At 41.6% G+C, this 20,189-nt stretch overlaps 1 protein-coding gene across 1 annotated transcript; it reads right to left on the reverse strand.

Moving 5' to 3' along the window:
* Positions 1 to 1,533: 1,533 nt before the first annotated feature.
* Positions 1,534 to 19,708, reverse strand: RP2 (RP2 activator of ARL3 GTPase). Its single transcript, XM_052774009.1, has 5 exons — positions 19,473 to 19,708; positions 10,335 to 11,000; positions 8,634 to 8,748; positions 7,372 to 7,457; positions 1,534 to 4,163 (listed from the first exon to the last, which is right to left on the reverse strand). The coding sequence occupies exons 1-5, from the start codon at positions 19,608 to 19,610 to the stop codon at positions 4,080 to 4,082; spliced, it is 1,089 nt and encodes a 362-aa protein (XP_052629969.1). The 5' UTR covers positions 19,611 to 19,708; the 3' UTR covers positions 1,534 to 4,079.
* Positions 19,709 to 20,189: the final 481 nt, after the last annotated feature.

The following is a 20,189-nucleotide window of genomic DNA, read 5'->3' on the forward strand; positions in this document are numbered from 1 at the left end:
AAGTGAGCAAGCAGCTGCATGGTGCTTAGTCGCTGGCTAGGGTTAAACCATGACACTGTCACCCTTATGGTTTCAGAAGGCTTACTCATTAATTCAAAAAAGAAATGGCAAAAAGGTCCAAAGGAGTCAAAAAGGAACGTGACAGCAAAAATCCTAGAGTTTAGGAACTACTCAGGCAGGCACCTGGGCTGCTACTAGGTCTTAAAAGATTCATTTCACAACAGCTTTTATTAAATCTTTAGGAAAAAAGCCTGGGGAATTGACACCTTCTAGAAGATATTATCAGCAACACTGATTTAAATATGCATACAAAGCTGAAAGCTGTATGAATAAAGCCTAAACACTTAAAAGCCAACATTTAAGAGAAGAACATATTCAGCTACAGAATTCTCACTCACGCTTAAGTTGGTAAAACTCATTTTTGCCCCTATTAGTCAGAATGACTGAAGCACATATTTTGTAATAAATAGTTTCAGGCTGCTTTTTGGAATCGAAAGAAAACCCAAACTGTCCCAGTTACGTAAGTGCAGCCTGGTATGTGGATTACTTTTAAATCCATGCATTTTATGCATGACTATTAGATATGCCAAAAGAAAGTGGGTGACTTCCTAGCAACTGGGGCACAAATACAAAGCTTCTGCATGTTAGTATTTGAGGATGCAATTGGTAAAAATACTTTAGGACAGCTTTGCTATGACTTAGATACTACATAAAAAAAGATTACTAGGCAATTCAGATACAATTGGCATACAAGATTTTTTTTTAAACCGTAAAATTGTACGATAATAGCTAAGTGTAAACCAAAAGCTTTGATTCTTTAAATTTAACTCAACCTATTGAAAAGAAAATTATATTGATACAGTACATCATGTTCTTAGCAAATATTTACACTTCATGAAAGTTACCCTAAACCATCTCTAGTTGGAAGATCCTAATTTCCAACCAGTTTAAAGCTGAGTTTGGAAATTTATTAAATGTTTACCCGTTTTCAGGAGTTTTTACCTGTTTTCAGATGTTAAATGGGATATTCAAAGGAATTGCTTTCTAAATGAACAATTCTACTAGTATAACCACCACAATCTGGTTTTCCTGTGAGCACATCACTAGCATGCATCTAGTACCAAGGAGGTAAGCACAGTTAAAAAGCACAACACTTTTACAAGTTAAAAAAACAAAACAAAAAGAAACAGCCACATGCACACAGGTCAGGGAGAAGTGCTTTAACAGTCTCCATCCAGGAATCTCTGTACTTGTATCTCTACAGCTTGATATATGAATACCTTCTTCCATATTTTACTAGGAAAACTGCAGTATAAAGGTAATCATATCCTCAGTGACTCTAGGGAAAAAATCCCTGCTGTCAAAAATCCACCTTTTTTGGAGGGTGGATGACTGCAGAATTAATGCTTATTTTCAATTAGCTGCGAGTACCTATTTAAAGTCCCTGTTTAAACACAGAATTCAGGTTTTATACTTAATATAATTATGTTTTGCAATATTTCATTATTTTAAAAAGTCTTCCAGAATCCAGAGTTTAGATTTTCAATGTTTATTATGAATCACATTCACAGTGCAATACAAATTACATAAACAAATGTACAAAGACTACATGAAGCACATACCATTCTGTAACACATACAATACCTGATGCTTAGGCTACAAGTGTTCTCAACCTCTGTTAGCAAGAAATTGAAGTCAAAAGATAAATAATTGGATTGAGAAACTCCTTCATTATTTAGGGGGTTTTTTATTAAAAACTCTTTAAGTTGGTAAGCAGGCTATCAATGCTAAAAAAAAAAAAAAGGCAACAGTGCTCTTTCCTACCATGTAGAAAAGTTTTTCCACTGTTTCAAGCCTAGGTTAATTTTCACTTAATCATTCTGTCCTCCAGCAAAAGTAGTCACAAAAAAAAAAAAAAAAAAAATCAATCTAGCACTTTGTTTCCAGAGCAGCTTAATGATACAAAAAATAAACTAAAAACATACACACTGACACATGATCATATATAAGTTTGGAAATATTATATGTAAAAGTTTAGAGACCAAGATAGTCCAATATATGCACTGCTTAGATAAATTACACATGACAGTTCTGAAGTACATTACACAATTTTAATGTACCGTCCATACCAGAAAAATACATTTACTGTATGTGTCTAGAATAATTCCTGCAAATGTTCATTGATGAGTTGTACTAGTACTTTGGAGACCAATCTATGATTTTTAGCTGTTTTCACAGCCTCTCCTAGCACATATAAAAAAAAAAAAAGTCCTGGCTGGCTAAGTGCAAATAAGTGGTAATTTCCACTACCAGTCAGATTCTGGTGGCAGCTTGATTTTATTTCACTTTGTCAAATAAAAACATTTCAGAAAAGTGACATTTTTCTTACTTTCAGTACACTAATGGTTTAATGACTTCAGGAGATATTCTTCCTTATTTAATCTATACCTAACTTTAACAAGAGGTCCTAAGGACATATTCTTGATATATATAGTTTAAACTAAGGGCCAGCATTTGCCTAGTAGCAACAAAATGACAGCTCAGAACATCGAACATCTCTGGGGCATGACAGAATTATGAATTTCAGGAGAACAGATTCTTTCATGTGCTAATTCTAAAAAATTAGAAAGAGATGTTTTTAGCCACCCACTTTTAGAGCTCAAGAGCTGTGAAACTGATGAGTTGAGACTCATTTTCAGTTAAGATGCACAAGATCTTCCCTTTCGACAGATGACCATAATGAGGAAATTATTGCTTTAGCACCTCAACACAGCCCCAGTCCATTCAATGGATTGTAAAAGCTACACAAACTGGCAAGCCACAACTTTAAGAAATTTGGTTTTGTGTATCTGCACGCACAATCTGTTCAAGTATTACAGAGGGCTTGTAAACCTGGCCATAAGCTTTAAGTTTATGTAGAAAAATCAGTAAGGATGTGCTATGCAGAAATACATCAATCATGTTTAATATCCATATAGATTTGCATTCTAATATGCACTATATACCAATAAGCATCCTTACTGATCACTATTCAAATGCATCTCCCAGAATGCTAGTAGCACTTCTTCGGTCTGTTTTTAGAATTAATCCAAAATAAACCCTACAGCAGTGTGTAGTGCTTTACAGCCAAATTTTCAGTACTACTACTGACTGTAAAACCCTTGTCCTGGGGTCTAGCGAGGAAGAGCTTTTTTAATGCCATCAGAGCCCTTCTCTGACTCCTGGTTGCTGTATGTCCCTTCTAGCAAAGAACAACGGTGCCAGAGACTTATTGCTCCGAGTCCAAGGGAACCTCACGTATATCCCATACATGACTTGGGAATACCGGAGGCAACTCTATCGCCAGAGACCCTGAGTGGACCTTGGAGCATCTTCAGCAGAACACTCATGCTCAGCATTCACCTCAAAGCAGAAGAGCCTGGCGAGTGCTCACTTACCAGAATGCTGTTATGACAACTCTCAGCATAAATGCTGCTGCAAACAACTTTATTCGAAAAAGATGCTGAAGCAGAATAAGCCAGATGTACTTATAAGTCACGAACTGCTTCTGAAAGCATGCTATAAGGAGAATTCATTTCAGACTAGCCTTTCAGAAAAAGTCAACGACTACACCTTCCTCCCTGGCCCCCAATGAAGACACATTTGCATGTGGGAAAGTTTTGAACAGCGAGTTTCGCATAAATGCACTTTCTAAACAACGTGTCCGAGTTAAAGATAACAATTACTACTGTATCAAATTTGGATCAGCATTGCACTTTTCAAATACTTATTACCATTAGATGTTGACAAGAAATATTCAAGTGTCAACAGAAGTTTAGAAATTACTGTAAAAAGTTAGTAGAAAACCTCCATCATTTCTGGAGTTGAATTATAAGTTTCAAACACAACACATGTGGGGAGCTATGCTATTTACTCCAGTTCAGGTAATATGGTATTAAAAGCACCAATAGCTTTATAAAAGGGATATATGAGAAATACAAAACCGAATGACAAAAATTCTCAGATACTACTACAATATTCAAGCCAAGTGACATCCAAGTGCCAAGACAAACCATATGTGAACACCTTCATGTTAAACTTCACATTCCCATCTGCATGTCAGCAAAGTTGTAGAAATTGTCTACATCTTGAGCTGCTGATGCCTTGCTCTCCGATACAAAAACCTGTTTTATTAAACGAGGAAATAGTTATGCATTACTAATAAAGAAGTTCAAGTAGTCTTTGCTCATTCGGAGCCCATAATTGTTATTTTCATTTTTGCATTTCATGAGGCACAACTCTGTTGGTTTCCACTGTGTGACAGAATAGTCCTAGAATTCTCTCAGCCCTCATACACCCTTTGTTATAATCACCTGTTCTTAGCAGACACACTAGCTGCAGTAACCCTAGCCTTCCACTGATGGGAATGAAAAAGTTTGGGGCTTGATTACTCAGTGGTCACAGCTTCAGCTAGCATCCATTTAAATGTATTTTGCTTGGTAAAGTCAAACTCTGTCCAAGAGAGGTGGGAGGGTAACAAACACACAAAAACCTTAGACTACCATTAAGCTTTCCTTTAATAGAAAGGCAGAGTTTGTAAGACAGACTCCCTTGTACTATATTTCCCTCAAAAACTTATTTGCTTCTTCATCAGATGATTATTTTAAATAACTTCAATTACATTTGCATTTTGCAAAATTGATCAGTGCATGTGAAAGTCCAAGCTCTAGGACAGTCATCTTTGAAAGCTTTCAGCAAATCAACTACAAATGCCTTAGGCAATGCCCAAATAGTTCAGTGTAACAGTGTTGTGGCTGTTCATCAATCTCAACATGCAAGTGACAGCCTCAAAAACTTAAACTTAATTCTTACTATCTTATGTTTTCTATACCCCAAGAGGAAATCATCACTGTCTCAGCACATCAGTGTTGGCATAGCCAACTGAGCTATTCTGAAGTGCACTGGGACTGTAGGAATGGGTTATTCCAGACAACTATGTTCCTACAGTCACCACTTTTCTGCTTCAGCTCAGAATACCACGTGAATGTAAAACTATGACAGTTTCTTGAATTGGCTTACTTAAACTATGTTTTAAGATGAATATCCTGTTGCCCAGTAAATTTCCAATTAAAAAAAAAAAATAATCATCACAAACCAAGTAGTTTCCTAGACTGTTGCTTAGATGCATGGTAGACTTCTGTTTGTAGGGACTTGAGAAAAATCTACTAATCATGTGGCAGTTGTTTGGTGCGACAGCAATTGGTACCATGGTCACAACAGTTGAATACCTTCTTTCAGCATCCTTCCCTACCAGGATATTACAATTTACATTTTGCAGAGTATTTTATGAATAACTGATGAGACAGAGGAACAATACTAGAAAGCACACCAAAAAAAGTGCAGAAGGTCACCTAGAAACAATGTCAGAGGTAAAGAGTGCAGATGTAGCTAGTGCACACAAATAGGAAGTCTGCTTAAGTGCATAGGGTAGAGCTCTCCTTGTAACACGTTGTTTCTACCAAACAACTCAAAAAAACCTCTGGCGGTGCTATTGCTGAAGAACTTTTCTACCCTTACTAGAGTATCAACAGTTGTTTATTAGATTTATTTCAGAAACAAAAACCTGGTGAAATTAAGGTTATTAACAGATTAATCATTTTTAACTGTGGTTTTCAAATGCAAATGTAGCCACCTGCTTAAAAGCAGATTAATCTCCTTCGAAGTCTTACAGAATACATGTCTTCCTAAGAGCTTTTGTCATTGTTTCTTGATCAAGGATACCTATAATTCTTTCTGAGCACTATAACAACTCTCAAACACGATAAGGGCCACCAACAATGAGGTGAAACCATTTTATAGAGCATTCCTGAACCTTCTGGTAGTAATAAGTCTGAAGTTCATTATTCCCTAAATTGCTTCTAAATTACGTCCCAAGAAAGAAATACATTTTCTAAAAAAAAGTATACTGATGATATCCAATTATCTAGGGATCCATGCACAAACCCAGTGTTTATCAGAAGTTTTGGAGTTACATTTTATCTAAATAAATATATATACTTCTCAGGAAGCCCAAAGTTCTGCTTCTTAATTCAGTGCAGCAAGTATTTAATAAGTGACGTAGATTTTACTATGGAACCAGGCTGTAAACAGAAGTTTTAAATCCAGATGCAGTAAGTAATTTCACATTTGGAACTGAACCCAAACACTACAGATCACCTCCAAGAACAATGCTTGAAGTGCACAGTCTGAGGTTTCTGGATGCATCTCAGATCAGGGCATTCATAGTGTTATAATAACAGATACCAGTCATTTTAGTGAGGAAAATATAAAATTTTATTTGTTCTAATAATTAATATCACTTCAGTCTTTGAATAGAGAATAAGATCTAGAATAACCAGTGAATTACCTACCCAGTATCAGCTTTGTTCTGTATGAAAAAAAAAAAAATACGCTAAGCACACCAAAAAAAGCCAATGTAAGACCCTGCTTAAAGAGGCCATTTTTATGGTAAAATTTGCGGTGATGACTCTTAGGTCACAAGAAGAATCTGTAATATCACAACACTGCCCAGACTGTAGTTCTGATATTCTCCAGACTCAGAGCACCAAATTAAGGCCCACTACATATCAGGTTTTTGCTGGTGCAATAGCAAACAGAAAAAAAGCAAACTGGGCAGTCTAGTTCCAAGTAACTCTTTCAAAAGGAACTGAAAGACAGCAAGGAGCTGTATGGACACTATATTTCAAAGACATTCTAGTCTTCTTTGAACAGCTGCTTGAAGGCAAAGGGTTTGTCACTTTCTTGTTACCAGGAGTGCTCTAATTGTTTCCAGAAACTTTCTCAAAACCATTGACATTCAGAGAAATGGGGACAGCAAGCAAAGAGGAGGTGTGGTGTAAAGAAGCTACAGTAAAACAAGCTGACAGAAGAAAAAAGAAAAATGCCTTTGAAGGAAGGCATTCTGCAATATCCTACAAAGCAAAAGTAAACCTTGAAAAAAGTTGAAATCCCATATTATCTTCATCAGGGTTTAATAGACTAGGACATCACAAAGCAGACTTCAGTATAAGACTTCAAGCAGAGCTTTTCCCCACTATATTTATAGAACTTGTTTTTACTATTATGTGAAATAACAGTTTTAAGTGGAAATCTTCTATTCTTCAATGGATATGGGGATTTAGTACTCTCTTTCCTAGGGCAATTTTTTTTGTCTGACAAGCAACTTGAGTTTTGAATACAAAAAACCCAAAACAACAACAACAAAAGGATATTCAGATTTTACTATTCAGAAACCTAAAAAGATTGTGCAGTATGTCAACACTACAGTTTGACCATGAAGTATCCTAGACATTCTGTAACATTTTCTGCCAATAAAGCAATACACCAGCTTACCTTGGTCCCGCTAAAAACATCATTTATAATGCTTCGACATCCTTCCACAGCACCATCTCCATTGAACTCTAAAGCAACCACTGGACCTAGAAGATAGTTTCATCTAGAATCAATACTACTTTTAAGCTTGGCATTGAAACAGTAGATTTCTCAACCCATAGGAAATTGCAAAGCTTGCAAGAAGTGTTTCATGGTTTTTGCCTGAGCAGCCATAATGCAGGATAAAGAATTAAAAACACTTAACCATAGCTTCAAAGTACAGTGTTATCTGAGAAGGAAATATCTGCAATTCCATCCTCATTTTTGCAGAGATTCTGGCAGGAGTCCAGTTTTACTTCTTGAAAGGCAGCAATGGCACAAAAACACTAAGGAGCGCAGGGCACCATGGAAGTGAGTCAGACTACACTGCTCAAATAGTGAGCCATTTCACAGACATCTGGAGCAGGACTGAGTCATTCAGGCACTTTTGCCTCAGTCCCAAGATAGCAAACTGCCTGATTTTTAGACTTGTTCTCACCCACTATTTGCAGATCCCCTTTCTCTGGTTTCATTCTGAACACGTTGTTTCTTCGCACACGGGTGCAGAACAGCCCTTAAACTAGACTGTCATCTGGTAAGTACAATAACTTTTGTCCTATTCTTGCAATGAGCATCACAGACCTCTTATGTTACTATGAAAAAAACTGCACGTTGCTACTAAGTTTGGGAGCGTGTACTGAGCTTTAGCATATAACAGATGGCAAGATGTCAGTACTTCTGCAGGAAGAGACAAAAACCAATTACAGTCAGATCAATAAAAAGGCTTTTGAAATACTCTGACAGTACAGCAGTTATAAACAGGAATTTAACACTTGCCTGCTTTATACACATCTATACTGATTTGCTTAAATATGTATACAGAAACATGGAACATCTAGGTGGTTAAGCAGCAATGGTGATAGGTTAGAAATGGTCTAAAAGCATGAGCTTCTTTTCACCACCCCAGACAGATCCACATGTGCCACTGCTCCTGAGCTATGCAGCTGGACCACTAGAGGGGGGGCAGAGCCACAAAATACACGTGGAATAGCTCATTTCCGATGCCTTCAAGCGTTTTGGCTGGCTTAAGGCCCCATTGAGGCTTCCAAAACTCATCTCAACTGGGGCTTTACACTATGCTCTTTAAATACAAATTTCTCCTTCATTCCTCTTTCTTCTCCAGAACTCTCCAGTGATAGCTAGATTACTGTATCAAGAAGAGAAGGAAAACACCACAAACATACCTTTGTCAAGCAGTGGAATGAATTCTGATGCACACTGCTGGAAAACTCTGTGAGCATCCTCTGCCTTCATTAAGACTTCTTTAGTCTGTACCAGCTGAAAGCCTTTACCAGTCATCTGTTAACAGAGAAAGAATTCATGTTAAAAATGCTTCTAAAGGCAGAGAGTTCAGCTCAAGTATCCAGGTTACACTGGAATAGACCCGTTTTCCCCATTCACGTTAAGCCACAGAGCAAAGGGACCCTTTTTGCTCTTTTCAAAGACCATTTGCTTTTTCTACATTTCTGTTTATTTTCATTTCATTCATCCAGATTTTCTCGTCTGCCCTAGTGCACCTAGAGGAGTAAATGTGAATGGTTTTGTTTTATATTATGGCCCAGGGTTGTGTTTTTTTCTCCCCAATCCCTCACAAGCTGAAACTAATGGGAGTTAAAAGCATTCAGCATCTGGAGTCAAGCAGTTAGTTCTCATTAGCCTGCAATAGTTCAGTCGAGCATTAGCTCAAACTCTCATCTATCCACTGCTGAAGTTTTCCATTTTGGAAAAATAGTTACAAACTTTCGAACACACACAGCTTTTTACTTCAAATGTAATATGAAACTAAAGGCATGTGGAGAAGGAGCAACTGTATTTGCACTTCCAAAGCATCCATTAATCTACAGAGCAGTAAGATTTCCACAGAATCTCACTGACTAATCTTTTAGCATCTTAACTCTAATTTCTAAAGAACTACTAACACAGGAGAACCCACCTATTACTCTCTTTACTGTAGCTATTCCTTCTTCAGAAAAACCAACCCATAAGTATAATTATCTCCGTTCACTCAAGTAGCTGTTAGCAACTCGGTTCCATAAAAATCTAACTGGGCAGTGGGAGGGCATGGAAACACCCTACAGCTTGCTTTCCTTGCAGTTAAAAACCCCAGGGAAAGAGCTCCATCGGTTTTGTTGATCATACAACACTGGGATCAGCAGCTTTTGCAGATATCTCAGAAGCTGTAGCTCATGGTTGCTGGCTCTGCTCTGTCATCCCTGGCACTCCAGGGTGCTAAAAGCAGCCAGCCACTCCCAGATTTTAGCCCCAGGAAAGCCCAAACTCAGCCAAGCCTGGAAGCTGCTGCTTCACAGGAAAAAAAAAAAAAAAAAAGACAGCACCAGCTATTTAAGTAATGAAAGACAGCTGACCAACCCTGACAAACACTCACTGCCTCTTCCAGAAAAAAAATTCCAATACTGGGTGGCAGGGAGGATACAATTTAACATGTTATTTTTTTAAAAGTCTCTGTTAGTACTGTAAAAACTTTCAGGACAGTTTTGTTAGCTGTGACTTTTGGGGCAATAAGCTAACAAGTTAATTGGCTGTATCCCTTTCACAAGCATTGCCAATCACACTACATTTGGCCAAGTGCATCAAATCAGCTACACATTTTCTACAGAACATAGCTTTGCTGTGCCATGATGGAAAAGTATACTGGAACTATTAGAGGACAGATGTGCCAGTCACAGGATGTCAGCTGTAAAACAACTGTGATCAGTTGAGCTCCAGTCTCTTACCTTGCTTTAAGGTTTTAACAGTGCAGTTGATCAGTATGGTTAGTAGACAAGCAGAGCCTCTGCGTTCTCTCTTCAGGGAGTACCAGAGGCTGTCCAGAGGAAAGCTCAAGTGGAAATTCAAAAAGCTGAATGCAGACAAAGGTCACTTACCTCATCAATTAACTTCCTGGCATTTGCAGTTGTGTAGTCACCAGCAAAAAACACGGCCAAACACGATTCATCGCTGCTTTTCTGTCTCCGCCCTCGAGTTATTGGTATTATGCTCCTAGTAGCATCAGTAGAAATTCTGACAGCTTTCAGCTCCTCAGAGCTGGGCAGAGGAACATAATCTTGGACTACAGCATTCTCAGGCAAAAGACCCCAATTATTTTCTCCTGACACAGGGGTAAAGTCATGGATGTTGCTCCATGTGTTATTGAAGATACTCAGTCCAGCATCTTTAAACTGTAAAGCAAGCTCAGGATAATAGTACTGGAAACATCCAAATTTCATACCTGTGGAGGACTCAATAATGGGCTGAGTGGCACAGCACAAGAATACCTCCAGCTTTCTGCAGTCCCGAGTGCGAAACTGTTGGCAGGCCACTATGCATTTACAATCTTTGCAGTCACGGAAAAACACGCTGCCTTTTATTGGTCCTAAAAAGATTTGGCAGTTTACACAGTCATCAATAGTGATTGTAGCAGAATGGTCAAATATGTAGATACTACAGTTCTCACAGTCCTGAATGACGAATTGTTGCCCTGCTACTTTTCCAGGCAGTCGACCAACAGTTTCGTCTTTAAGTCCAGAAAAAGTGTAATCTTTGGGGTCAATCTGAAGGAGGAAGGAAAAAAAAAAAAAGAGTCAAAGTCTTCACATACAGAGATTATTATAATGCTAAATGTCAATCGACTTGCATTAATTGAGGTAGCACTGAATTGTACGGGATAACCTGCCAGAAAACTCTTCAAAGAGTGACAAAAGATCAGAAGCAGCTCTTCTAGCTAACTACTGGAATGCACAGTATTGAGATACAACAAAGAATTGAAACTACAACTTCTGAGGCACTCCAGGTAAAAAATAAACTAACTCAGTTTGTCCTCTATTAAAGAAAGGGGACGGGGGGGAGCTTGTTTTCTCTGTGGACTCTAAACTGTTTCAACAAGGATGATGGTCCTGGGTATTACTGTAATAACTGTAATAAATTAATTGGCCAACATACTTAAAGATACATAAAGCTAGAGATATAATATTTCCTTTTCAAGCAGCTTGCTTAGTCATATTTTACCACACCAACAAATTGCAAGGAAACCTTGCTGCTTTCAAGCAGTATCTCCTTTACTATTTTTGCAACCTACAAAGAGTTTGCTTATCTTCGCCACAGCATTATCTTGTGCTAACAACTACAAGCTTTTTGTGCTAACAGCAGCTACGTGATTGTTTTAGCTACAACCAGCAAGCAATCATTGGCAGTGGTGGTGCAGGGGGCACACTGACAGACCTCTCCTCCTCCACACTCCAGCATTCCCCCACCGGGGGGGGGGACACTTGAGAGAGGCTGTGGCTTTCCCTGGGACTCTCTGTTGGGGAGCAGCAACTGAAGAGCCACACAGCACCCAGGATGGGATGCGATACAGGTGGACAGCATGAATAATACAGCCCCTGCTGTCCTAACACCGAAGGAATCTGAGCTGGCTCATTTCTAGATATATGCAAGTCTCAAGACAACTACAATTCCCAGAGCAAATTCTACTCTGCCCTCTTGTGAAAGCTTATTAAAATAGCACTTAGAAGTATACAAGCACCTGAACTAGTCTAACACAAGACCACTTGACAAACCTGCTATTTGATTTGATTATCAGCCTGAGGGCCCTAAAGTTTGCTGCATTGTAATCAGTGTTAATGCATTACAACAGTTTCTGTATAGCCCAATTTGTAAGAAACTCCTCCTCCTCCACAGCATTTCAAACATTCACATGAGATTTAGAGACCAGAAAAAGGCATAAACCAGGATAGGCTAGTGCCAGACATTCACTAAACCAGCTCAGCCTAGCTTTTGTCCAGAACAGCTAATGGAAGCTAAAAGTCTCTACCAACCAATAAAATGTACTCCTTTATATACAATATATGTAACCTCCAGACAGGAAAGGAGGTTTGCAGCTGATGAATCTTCCAAATAAAATGTAAGTTGAGACAATGAAGGTGGCTTCCTAGAAATCTGCCCTCAATCGTATTTAACGCCACTAGTATACATCCAGGAAAGTTAGTTGGAAGAGTTACAAAAAAAATTGGGAGTCTCAAATTATAAGGGACACAGCATGGAGACTCAGCCACATGGCATGATTAGGATTCAAATCCTCTAAGGTCTTAAGTCTCCTGTGATGTTACATATTTGATCCGTATACAAGATATTTATACTCATATTCTCTCATACTTGAGAATATAAGTATCAAAATTGCTTTCAGACACATTCTTCCCAGGCATCTCCTAGAATATTTATGTATGTGTGTGCATATATGTATATGTTGGGTTTTGGGGCTTTTAATAACCTTGGGAGACAGGCTTACTGCCTTCAAAACAGGGTACAGAGGAACAGTTACTCTCTTAAGAAGTTCAAAGTTTCCAAAACTTACAGCTTTTTTGAAAGTTGGCACCTAAGCATGTCCTTCTAAATTGGTCTGCTCTAAAAAGCCTCTGAAGCAGCACTAGCTTGTCCTACATGGCAGCCTTTACAGAAATGTGTGAAATTTCAACTTTACCTTGCAATTTTATTTAGGCCTAGGTGAAAAATACTGGTTAGCCAGTTAACCCACAGCTTACAGACAGTTTCAAATGAGAGCACTTGAGAAAGAGTAGTAGTTGAGTTTAATGATAAAAAAGTCAGCTTATTACCAGATTCAGGAGCTCAATTTTACTTCCCTGACGTGAATGAAGTTCTGACCTGACACAACTCTTACTTCTCGGTTTGTTCACCACACTAGGGAGTTTGCCCATTTCTTTTAATTTTGCTTTGCAGTTTTCCTTTTAAAGGCCAAGAGTATTTCTTGACTAACACTGCCATACAGAGTGGAGGGACTGAATGAAATAGATTTAGCTCCCTCTCCCCCCACCGGGTTATTGCCCCTGCGAGGAGGGGGTAGCCCAAGAGACTGTAGCAGATCTGAATGTTTCACTTCCCTTGGGTGAAAGAACCATGCCAGAGAAGGGAGCATGAAGGCAGAAGTATGATTTTTGAGGATGCATCCAACAGTTGTTAACATGCTAATCGCAGAGTTTCATGCTCACCACCTCTGAAGTCTGCAGCTATCATCAACAGGTTAATATTAAATCACTACATCCACCTTCCTTCCCCTGACAGTCAGCACTAACTGCTTCTTAAGTTCCATCTCGGCAACATAGCAAAAAACAGGGGAGGAAAACCAAAAGCAACAGAAGAAGGTAACATCTGCAGCCTCATACAACCATAACCAGGGCAATGTAGATTTCTCTGCCCATTCATCTGGTGCAACTTTTGCTGTAAAATCTTAAGCATGTGGCAGGTCAGCAAAAATCAACTGTTTGGTAACTCATCTATTTATTCTTTGCATTTGGAGAAAGCTTCAAAGACCTTTGTCCAAATCCACCCATCTCACCCAGACAGATGCTTTACTCCCTGTCCCTTACTACATTTTTAAATGTCTTTTTTCCCCAGGCTGGTATAAGTCTAAATGACAGTATTTAGAGAGGCAACTTTTAATGCTTTCAGCTGAGTTTAAAGAGTTTTTGGAGTAGATGCGAGTCATGCATTAATAGATATGGGCACAGCTCAAGAGTTGAAGCCTTCTAACAGAAGTGCTATGCGCAGGTTCAGGAATTGCTCCATAGAGTGACCTAAAATAACCAGCTATGATGAAAAAGCAATCCCTGCTTACACAATATTCTTCCCCTTCAACAGAAGTCTCATCTTTGGTTATCAGCAATTACATTGTTGATAAATCTGTTACAAAGGACTAGGGGACAAATTGTAAGGAGCAGGGATTTTAAAGAACAAAGAAAGGAGAGAAGTGAAGGCAAACAAAAGTTTGTCATGGTTGCTTTGAACTCGAGGAAGTTGTGCTGCAACAAGTGCAAGGTGTATTAAGCAGCTTTCCTTCCTGCAAACACTTGTCTTGCAAGAAGGTCAGAGGCCAGATGTGAAGGCTGCAGATGACATACATCTCTTCAGCCACCAATATCCAGTTTACTGGCACCAAGACTAGGCAGCTCCCCTTTGGAAGAAGATTTAGAAGTACTAGACCCTCACAGCTTTTATTGGTGACTGTGCCTAGAATCACCAAGGATCCCAACAGCTTCTTGAACTGTTTCTGGTATGAGTTCATGTCTTAACAAGACTTTTTCACTGGGTCCATCAGGAAAGTAGTTTTAGTCAGCAATGACATGCCACCACAAATATGAGAAGGTAATGCTGTTCGTAATGGATTATGGTTCTCCCCTAGTTACCTGGGTCTAGCCTGCTGAGCAAGCAGTAATTTGTAAAGTCTTTCTAAACCACTTACACTAAGGTCTTCTCTTTCAAATATAATTCTCAAAAAACCATTCCCTATCTCTCTAAAACACAACAGATGGCAGTTCAACTATGGACTTATATACAGTTGATGACATACAAGAATTAGCTGCAGCTTTTAATGTCACTGGGTCAGCAGCCATTGGATAGGCACACAAACTTAAGAGGCTTTACGTGCTATTTTTGTCAGTAGGGGAATTAACAGAAAGGAAATAAGCAAGAAAAGTGCATTCCCAGGCCTAGACACTTCTGCATATTCATACTTGCATGGGTTTGGTGCCCTTAAGTACCGAGTTGCAACATCCTCTGGACACTGTTTGTTGAAGTTACTCACCTCTGGCAGATTTCTAGATACTTAGGCAACAAGAAAAGGTGGAAAGAGGAACAGTATGTGCAGGTTCCAGTCACTAGCATACAGTTTTTCATCTTGGAGCATGTCCTGTGCACCTTGACTTTAAACGTGGCCAATACAACAGTCTGAATGCACATTTCATTCTATTCTTTGTAATCTTCCCCCTCTTCCAGAGTACCCGTTATAGCATAAAATGGTCATTCTCATACTTTTCTGAGCAACAAACCACTGCCAAATACTGCAGATAGGAGAAGAAGAAGAAAGGAAGCTACTACACGCCTATATCTGACTTAACTGGAAATATTGTTTAATGTGAACCTGCTGACCATTTCTCAGTTGATAGACTATTGTTTTGAGAAATACAGCAGTAGTTCTTCTGGTGCACTGGGAAGCATAAGGGAGATGCATTGGATTTAAGGACAAAATATTTCATTGTTTAGTTAGAGAAAAAAAAGTGGTTTTATGTATATTCCAAAAATAAAATATAAAGTGGCTACCTAAACAAGATCTAGATAGTTCAAGATGCCCGTGTCAACTCAGACCATTCTAGCAGAATCCTCAAACATAAGATGACTAACAAAAGACTATCTATGATTTATGTGGCAAGTTAAACCTCTGAGTTTTTTCAAACCGTTTGAATACAGCAATCACAGCCTGATATAGCAATGATAGCTGTGCGTTTCTCACCAACTAAAGCAGTTAAGTTGCAAGTCAACTGACTTAAAACAAGACCTTACTTGTTCCTTCTAAAAGGAAATATCATTTGGGAAGGAAAGTCCCTCTAAGCTTTAAGTGCCATTGTGATCATAATTAACCTAATCCTACTTCTTTGAACATGAGACAACAGCAAAAAAGATGATGCAGCTTTTTGTGTTTCTTCTGCAGAGAAGGTCACAGCACATGGGTATGTCTGCCATCACAAGACACAAAACCCCAGTTCCTGTCTATACGTACCCATATACAGTTACTGCTGTAGTTATCACCCTGGTCATGCATGTAAACAATGTTGGTCACACAGAAGGTAGTAAAGTAGGAAAGGAAAAGGGAGACCGGGAGCAGAAATGCAATCTTACATTCCAGGTGAAAACCTAGCTGAAGAAGGCTGAGGAGGGCTGAGCACCACCAAGATCCTCTCCCACACTTGGTCAGAAGGGGACTCTCATGACAGCCCAATGACGTCAACACATCACAAGTCCCCAGGATGCAGTGCAGTAATAACAGACTCTATAATAAACTGTGCTCTACTTAGTCTCTTGGACTAAGAATCTCAGAGCAGCAAGGAACTGAAGACTCATCCTTTTCCCTTCTGTTTTCAAGATAAGCTGATCCTTTGATTCTTCTACTGCACCATAAGTAATCTTCACAGAGTTCTCCAAACCGAAGGGTCAGCAAGCATTACAGAGATCCCAGCAGACTAATGATGCAATCTAAATTTGATTCATTTTTACATACCTTAAAACCACAGACTTCTGTCCTCACTTAAATAAGGTCACATAGAAATCTGAAAAGGCCCCTCAAATTCATATACTTTCCTTAATTTCAATTCAACTATCAACATCTTATAATATTTTGTATTTAGGGTTTTCTACCACATGGTCCGTTTTCGGGACTATTATACAAGAGTTACATAGTCACTAGGATATCGTCGTATTACTCTTTGGCGAGGTCTACGCTAGCAGATCATCTTTTGCCACCAGAACATAATTAAAATAGACTACACTAGCAATGCTGTCCTTCAGAAGCAGAAGAAATAGTTTCGCTGGAGGAACTCCTCAGGTTCAGAGCTTCATCCAGCCCAGCTGTCAGCTAGCAGTCACCTCTCTTCACATCCCTAACCAGACAACCATGCACATGAGCGTGCCTACATTTCTCTGCCTACAGTGAGAGCATCAGCATGGCATTAGTTTACAGGAGGACAGCTAGAGTGCCTGAGCAGCAAGACTTATCTACCTATAAGAACATACAGAGGATAGGTTACAAGAACCACAGACAATTGGCAAACCTGTTTGCAGAACTGCATTATATAACCAGAACTGCAACACCGAGTAGGAGAGCCTAAAATTAGAAACACCCCCAACCCAAATGGTGTGTTGACACATTATTAAAAGTAACAGGAAACGAACACTGAAAGACCACTAGCACATCTGTTCACAGAGTTGAGGTTTTCCGAGTTCAGAATACAATTCAACACACTTGATGAACAAAAAGGAGTCTTGATGCCACAAGTTTTCTGACTGACTTCAATCTAACTCTGTGTACAAACATAAATTGTGAAATGAATAAGTAATACTTATGATGCATCAGAAATGACAAAGCAATAGACAACAGGATAATGTATCAGAGACAATACTTAGAGCTACTACATTAACACTGAATTAGTATCACTTAATACAAACTGGAATCAACAAGTTTAGCATACTAAGTGCTCAGTATTCCTTTACCGAGGACCAGGTGTCTCACCCAAAAGCCCAATGAAAGATAAAGCTGCAAAGAGCAAGAGAAATGGGCTTAAACATTAAATAGCCATTCTTGAGCTGTACGGTACAAAATTAAGCAGCTCATTTGACAGCTTCCGCAGTTCAGTAGCACAGCCCAAACTCACCAATTCTTCTGGTTTCTAAGAGTCTTTTATAGAGAAGGAGGAAGTTGTTGCACATGCAATACATTACATGCTTTTTTTTCTCCACAGAGATAGATTGTTGGTGCTGTAACAGCCTCCTCTGTTAGCTTGAACCCACTTCCAGCACGTTAACAACAGTCATCTCCTTAGCAACAAGGCTGGCTGCTCTCTGAATCAAGCGTTCCTATGTCCTGACTTTCCTCCTTTAGTTTTAGAAGTTAGCACCCTGTAAGCAGATTGAGTAAAAAGTCTCATATCAGTTGAGCTTTAGCTGATGAATTTGCTCTAAAATTAAATAATATGATTTCAAACGCTCATTTGGTAATTCACTTTTGCACAGAGCTAAGATTTGTTCTACTACTCTAAAATATGGTTTCAGTACAGCCTTCTCCCTGTGAGAATAGTCTCCATACAAGTAACAGGCTGCCGTCGTCCCCTTCTCTCTCCAATGCTGCACTGCAAATATCCACCAGCAAGTCAAAGCAACAAGCCCAACACAGATCAACTGTCTTTATCCTTAAGGAACTGATTCCTTTGGGCCATGCGCACGCTCTCTAGCTCATCTCCATCTGAGCTTGTCTTAATCTACTTGGAAGACTTAAGGGACACCCTAGAGCACCTGGCCAAGTTTAAAAAACAAGCAAGCTAAGCATTCAAATAAGTTCACACATTTTATTTTCTATACTTGTAAAATATGGCCTAAAGGTGTGGGGATTTTGTTTGTTAAAACCACATCAATTAAGTTTATGGCCTGCCCCATTTTCTCCTTCCCCCACCCAAAGGCGGCTGGAGAGGAGAGGAGACCTAGCAGGGCTATGATGTCATGGTATATTTAGGACGTGAAACTTGAAATGAGGGTGGGAAGAAACACATTTAATCCAGCACTTAAGTGCCTTCCTGCTTGAGACTTCATGATTGCCTTCAACAGGTCAGGAAACAGCGCTGGGAAGGATTTGTCTGCATCTAACACTTCAGGGGCTGATAGGCTAGCCCTAGTTCCTCCAGCTTTTACAAAAACACCCCACCCAAACCCCGCAACCTAAACAAAAAAAACCCAACGACCCAAACAGCCAAGCAGGAAAAATAACCACCACCGACAGTCAGGACACAGTTTTATGCCTCCGCTGAGATACCAGGTGCGGGGACTTCAGCTCACGCCGGCACAAACGGCTGCCCGGCTGCCCGCTAACGCCATCACGTCCGTTCGCTCCGGTGGGGCACCCGGCCACGGGACTCCACGCTGTACCAGAAACCCCGATGGCCGGCAGACATGAACTCGCCACCCGCGGCGACTGCCGCAGCCGAGCGGACGGCCACGGCCACCCCCACCCCGGCCACCTGCCCGGGCGCGCAGCGTGAGCTGCCCGCAGCCCGCAATCCCGCCGCGGGGCCGCAGCCGGAGCGGGGACCGGTGCTGGCACAGGCGGCGGCCGCGGGATCCAGCGTGCCGCCCTCTCCGCTTGCACAATTTGAGACTGCCCGGCAAAATCCTCAGGCGAAATACTTTCTTTTTTCTTTTTTAAATAAACGCACGTAACTGCACGGACCGAGCCGTAACAGCGGTACCGGGTGTGTGCGCGTGTGTGAGCTCCCTGCCGGGGAGCACACCCCCCCCCACCCGTGGCCAGCGGCCGCCGCCCGGCGCAGGGGCCCTGCCACGGCTACAGCCCCGCAAACCCCGGGCGGCAGGCGAGGGCGAGGCGCTGCCCGCCAAGACAGCCGATACCCCGGCAGCGGCTGCCCGCGGCCGGGGGTGGGGGGGGGGGGGGGGCGCAACGGCCGGGGCGGTACCTTGGCTCGCTGGTCCCAGCTGTACTGCGGCGCCTTCTCCTCGCCGGCCGCCGCGTCCTGGCCGGCTCCCCCCGCCGCCGCTTGCTGCTGCTGGCCGCCCTGGGCCGGCTTCCTGCGGCGGGAGAAGAAGCAGCCCATGGCGCCGCAGCTACCGCCGCCCGGCCGGCCCGCGGGGAGAGGCTGGGAGCGCGGGAGGGAGCGCCAGCGCAGCGCCTCGCCTCGCCGCCCCGCCCCGCCCGCTTCCGCTTTCCCTCCGTCTCCCGTAGCGACCGCGACACTTCCACCACCCCCTCCCCGCCCCGGCCCGCCCCGCTCCAACCGTCACCGGGCGGGGCGGGGCCGTGTCTGACAGGGGAGAGGCCCGGCGGGGGGGGGGGGGGGGGCAGCGCACCCTCGGGGCTGAGGGGAGCGGGGAGAGGCGGGAAGGTGCGGCTTCTCAGGGGCGGCCATCGCCCCCCGAGAGGGTGCCCCCACACCCGTCCCGCAGCAGCGGGCGCCGGGCTGCCCCGGCGCCGGGCGCGACCCTTCCGCAGCGGGTCGGAGGGCACGGTAAGCGCCGTGAGCCAACACCCCTCAGGGGGTGAAGGGGCTGCCGGCGGCGGGAACCCCTCTCCCACCTGAAAAGGCGTTTGCGGGTTCAGCTGTGGGAGTCGGAGGCAAAGCGTCAGGTGCGGCGTGTAAACACAAACCGACTCATCCGACATCGAGTCGTTTCCT

The sequence above is a fragment of the Harpia harpyja genome, chromosome 22 (genome assembly GCF_026419915.1).
Source record: "Harpia harpyja isolate bHarHar1 chromosome 22, bHarHar1 primary haplotype, whole genome shotgun sequence".
Lineage (NCBI taxonomy): Eukaryota > Metazoa > Chordata > Aves > Accipitriformes > Accipitridae > Harpia > Harpia harpyja.

What these genes read in the sequence shown, in the direction of transcription:
- RP2 (XM_052774009.1), bottom strand. Translation starts at nt 19,610, where the DNA reads ATGGGCTGCTTCTTCTCCCGCCGCAGGAAGCCGGCCCAGGGCGGCCAG. An exon ending in CCAGGAAGTTAATTGATGAG is followed by an intron (nt 8,749 to 10,334) that starts GTAAGTGACCTT and finishes CTCTGTTAACAG; the next exon opens with ATGACTGGTAAAGGCTTTCA. An exon ending in CATTCCACTGCTTGACAAAG is followed by an intron (nt 7,458 to 8,633) that starts GTATGTTTGTGG and finishes ACTATCTTCTAG; the next exon opens with GTCCAGTGGTTGCTTTAGAG.